Raw genomic sequence first — 5,145 nt, 5'->3', positions numbered from 1 at the left:
AAGCACCTGGGGAGGATGGGAATTATATCCAGTTATATTAAAGGAGACGGCAAAGCAACTAGGCAAACCCTTAGCCATAATTATGAGAGCATCATTGGACTCAGGGGAGGTTCCCACGGACTGGAGATGTGCAAATGTATCCCCAATTCACAAAGGGGGATCGAAGGGTGACACGAGTAATTACAGACCAGTTAGTTTAACTTCTGTTCCGGGTAAAATAATGGAGTCACTGGTTAAAGATGCATTGCAGGATCATCTAGACAAGACTGCAGCAATAATTCAGACACAGCATGGGTTTGTTAAGGGAAAGTCTTGTCTCACAAATTTGATAGGATATTATGATGTGGACATTATGATACGGCCTCCGTAGCCGAGTGGGCAGGAGCGGGAGTGCAGTAGCACACGCTCTTTGAGTAGACCGGGGCTCAAGCCCCTGACTGCTGAATACGTTCGATCTGCCAACCCGCACTGGACCAGCGTGGCAGATTATGGTCCATTTCCCTCAGCATGAATTGTTGAGGAGGCTTCCATCCTGCAGTGGGTTGATAATGGCTGCACTTTACTTTTTTACTTTACTTTATGATGTGGTTACAAAGGAACTGGATGCAAAAAATAATTTTGATATCATATATTCGGATTTCAGGAAAGCTATTGACACTGTTGCGCATGGAAGACTATTGTACAAATTGGAGCAGAATGGTAATAAGGGTAAGTTGCTACAATGGATAAAAGGATGGTTAAGTGGGAGAAGACAGAGGGTGGTAATCAATGGGTGCTGCTCTTCGTGGACTAATGTTATTAGTGGAGTCGCACAGGGTTCGGTGTTGGCACTGTTGTTTTGTATATTTATCAATAAGCTAGATGGTACAAAGGTTGGCAGGGTTTTTAATGACAGCAATGGCAGTGTGCTACTGCAACAGGATCTAGATAATTTGGGCAGATGGGCTAAGAAGTGGCAACTGACTTTTAACCTTGACAAATGCAAAGTACTGCGTATGGGTAGATGTAACCACAGAGAAACGTACCAACTGTGTGGTACTACGCTTAAGGTGGTAGAAATAAATTAAAAATGACCTGGAAGTAATTGTGCAGTCAGATATGAAGTTTTCTGAGCAATGAAGACAGGCTGCCAGGGTAGGTCATGGGTTTTGTCAATGATATATATAAATTTTGCTAGCAGTGAGAAGGAGGTGATTGTCCCTCTGTATAAGGAAATGGTCAGGCCACACCTTGAGTACTACGTACAGGTCTGGAGGCCTCATTTTAGGAAGGATGTAGATTTACTTGAGCGTGTACAGAGAAGGGAAACAAGATTGGTGAGGGGAATGAAGGGATCCTCTTACCAAGAGAGGCTTAAGTTCTGCAAATTGCAGTGGCTGGAGACTAGGCACCTGCGCGGTGATCTGATTGAGGTATTAAGACCTTGAATGGGGTGAGCACGCTGAATTCTGATGGGATCCTTCCACTTGTTCAGATTACGAACCTAAGGGGGTATAAATTCAAATTAAGAAAGGACAGATCTAGAATAGATGTGCGGAAATTTGCCTTTAGCCAGCGGGTGGTTAATTGCTGGAACAAACTTACATCTGTCGTTGTGGAAGTTGATAGGTTGAATGAATTTAAGGAGGAACTCGACAGGCATTTGGAAGGAATGGTGTGATTTTTTTTTTTTTTTTTGGCTGATGCTGCATAAGCTCATACACTTGCTTTCTTGCATCACATGCCACTACTACTACTACTACTACCCTGACTTCTAATCTCTTTTGGCACAAGCACATTACAAATATTGCTTCCTCTGCATCTAAAAAACTTGGTTTTCTCTTTCGCTCTCGGCGTTACTTTTCTTCCAAACAGCTGCTCACTCTGTATAAATCGGAAATCCGCCCTGCCATGGAATATTGTTCCCACAACTGGGGTGGTGCTCCCAAAACCTCTCTTAGGCTGCTTGATTCCATTCAGAAGAGGGCAGTTAGGTTAGTTAATGACTCTTCTCTAACAGAGTCTCTCCTAGACGTACTGTTTCTGCTGCATGCCTCTTCTACAGATACTTCCATGAGCACTGTTCGTCTAAATTGGCTTCTATAATTCCCGCTCTAACTTTGAAAACAGTCCGAACACGTGCTGCCACCAGCCAACATCCATTTACTGTCCAACTTCAAACTCACAGATCCAACTTTTCATCTTCATCGTTTATTCTTTCAACTGCCCTTTTCTGGAACAACCCTCCTTCATACGTATTTCTTGAAACTTACAGTCTACAGAAGTTCAAGTCGAAAGTCAACAAATATATTCTTTCGTCTTCTCAACCTCCAATTCAAGCACGGTACTAAGTACTATAGGTTCTAATACCTCTATTGTTTGGGGTTTACATAATAAAAAAAAGGTAGTAAGGTTTTTTACCCAGAAACGGGTTTTTCGTCCAGCAAACAGACAAATCGACCAGAGAACACACGCAATTTGCAGACATAAGACACACAGCACGGAAGGTGAATTTAATTATTGTGGTGGCCTAAATATAATACTTTTGGTGTAGTACTTTTTTGGGAATGTTCCTCTAATATGGTTAAGCAAATCCTTAGCCATAATTATGAGAGCATCCTGACTCAGGGGAGGTTCCCACGAACTGGAGATGTGCAAATGTATCCCCAATTCACAAAGGGGATCGAAGGGTGACACGAGTAATTACAGACCAGTTAGTTTATCTTCTGTTCCGGGTAAAATAATGGAGTCATTGGTTAAAGGTGCATTGCAGGATCATCTAGACAAGACTGCAGCAATAATTCAGGCACAGCATGGGTTGGTTAAGGGAAAGTCTTGTCTGACAAATTTGATAGGATATTATGATGTGGTTACAAAGGAACTGGATGCAAAAAATAATTTTGATATCATATATTTGGATTTCAGGAAAGCTTTTGACACTGTTGCACATGGAAGACTATTATACAAATTTTAGCAGAATGGTATTAAGGGTAAGTTGCTACAATGGATAAAAGGATGGTTAAGTGGGAGAAGACAGAGGGTGGTAATCAATGGGTGCTGCTCTTCGTGGACTAATGTTATTAGTGGAGTCCCACAGGGTTCGGTGTTGTGTCCACTGTTGTTTTGTATATTTATCAATGATATTGATGAAGTATATCAGGCTTAATGTCGAAATTTTGCAGATGATACAAAGGTTTGCAGGGTTGTTATGACAGTAATGGCAGTGTGCTACTGCAACAGGATCTAGATAATTTGGGCAGATGGGCTAAGAAGTGGCATATCGGTGGAAAGTAACCGCAGAGAACCGTACCAACTGTGTGGTACTACACTTAAGGTGGTAGAAAATGAAAAAGGCCTGGGAGTAATTGTGCAGTCAGATATGAAGTTTTCTGAGCAATGAAGACAGGCTACAAGGGTAGATGATGGGGTTTTGTCAATGATATATAGGAATTTTCCGAGCAGGGAAAAGGAGGGGATTGTCCTTCTGTATAAGGCAATGATGAGGCCAAGCCTTGAGTACTGCGTACAGGTCTGGAGGCCTCATTTTAGGAAGGATGTAGATTTACTTGAGCGTGTACAGAGAAGGGCAAGATTGGTGAGGGGAATGAAGGGATCTTCTTACGACGAGAGGCTTAAGATCTGCAAATTGCAGTGGCTGGAGACTAGGCACCTGCGCTGTAATCTGATTGAGGTGTATAAGGCCTTGAATGGGTTGTGCACGCTGAATTCTGATGGGATCCTTCCACTTGTTCAGATTATTTTTATAAATTCAAATTAAGAAAGGATAGATGTAGAATAGATGTGCGGAAATTTGCCTTTAGCCAGCGGGTGGTTAATTGCTGGAACGAACTTCCATCTGTCGTGGAAGTTGATAGGTTGAATAAATTTAAGGAGGAACTGGACAGGCATTTGGTGATAATGGTGTGATTTTTTTTGGCTGATGCTGCATAAGCTCATACACTTGCTTTCTTGCATCACATGCCACTGTACTCTTTCTACGGTTTTATTAACTTATCTACTGATATTTAATTCTACAAAACAGATTACTGCCTGTAGACGGCGTCTTTGTTTCCTCGCTTTACTTGTTAAAATTGTTTCTGCTAATGACTATGAAATAATTGCTGTTTCTAGTAAAAAATGAATCGAATTTGTAGTTTTTCGGGTTGTTTATTAAAGTCATATAAACCTTCATATTCTGCTGTACGGAGCGTCGCGTATAAAACTGGTACGAGACTGGAAGATATTTTTACCTTTTACAAAAAACCCAGAAGACGTGTGAATCATTTTCGTAGGAAAGAAATTTTTGATGAAGTAAATGGACATCGGCGCATCAGGGAAGAAAATTCTCACCAGGCAGTGAAACTTCATTTGGTTTATCGTATTAAAAAATTAAGTGGTCGGCCTTACTGGGAAAAAGAAATTATGCGAGATTTTGGTATTGATGGTAAGATAGTTACGTACGCAGTTCTGAAAAACACACCCTCAGTAAATGAAAAACTAGAAAAAGTGAAACATCTTGTTCGTATAAAGCCAATCACATTTCCTAATGGCCTGCCTGAAGAGGGTGATTACAGCGGTACTTATTTAAAAGAAAATGGCGAATTTATTGTATCACCTAAGCTCAAAATTGAAAAGGAAAGACTTATAGGTGATGTAGAACTGCGTCGTTTGTATATTGATTCCCCAACTGTGGGGAAAGTCTGTCTTGAAAAGTGGTGGGGCGATTTTAGAGGTTTCAATAAAGGGATATGACATTTGAATTTTTATACTTTTGCCGGATTCACTGTGTATATGTGTTAGTGCAGTTCCATAAATACGCTCGAATACATTAGAAGCAAATCAGTTTTTTATGTAATATGTATTAAATATTGCAATAAATGGATCTGATGACCAGCTAAAAATGGAAGTATTCCTTTGCAACAGTAAAGTACCTTAGTTTTCCTTCTCACTCATACATACTTACAGTAAAGGTGTAGAATACCAACCTAGCTTCTTCTGGGCTTTATTTGGTTCAAAAAATAAACCTTTCTTAAACATACTGATATATACAAAAATTTGTAGAAATAATTTTCACTGATTTTTTTTAAAAATAATTTTGTATTACAATATTAAACAGAACAAAATTTAGCATACATTTTGGGTGACTTAAAGCTGAAGTATAAATTA

General features: G+C 40.0%; 1 protein-coding gene across 1 annotated transcript; it reads left to right on the top strand.

Moving 5' to 3' along the window:
* The first annotated feature begins 4,095 nt into the window (after positions 1 to 4,095).
* On the top strand, positions 4,096 to 4,833 carry mRpL30 (mitochondrial ribosomal protein L30). Its single transcript, XM_090374951.1, has one exon. The coding sequence runs from the start codon at positions 4,117 to 4,119 to the stop codon at positions 4,729 to 4,731; it is 615 nt and encodes a 204-aa protein (XP_090231077.1). The 5' UTR covers positions 4,096 to 4,116; the 3' UTR covers positions 4,732 to 4,833.
* Positions 4,834 to 5,145: the final 312 nt, after the last annotated feature.

This window comes from Mastigoproctus giganteus, chromosome 6 (assembly GCF_048544385.1).
Source record: "Mastigoproctus giganteus isolate SK-2022 chromosome 6, ASM4854438v1, whole genome shotgun sequence".
Taxonomy (NCBI): Eukaryota; Metazoa; Arthropoda; class Arachnida; order Uropygi; family Thelyphonidae; genus Mastigoproctus; species Mastigoproctus giganteus.
The sequence above is the reverse complement of the archived record's forward strand: the minus strand, read 5'-3'. Positions and strand labels throughout refer to the sequence as shown.

What these genes read in the sequence shown, in the direction of transcription:
- mRpL30 (XM_090374951.1), top strand. Translation starts at nt 4,117, where the DNA reads ATGAATCGAATTTGTAGTTTTTCGGGTTGTTTATTAAAGTCATATAAA.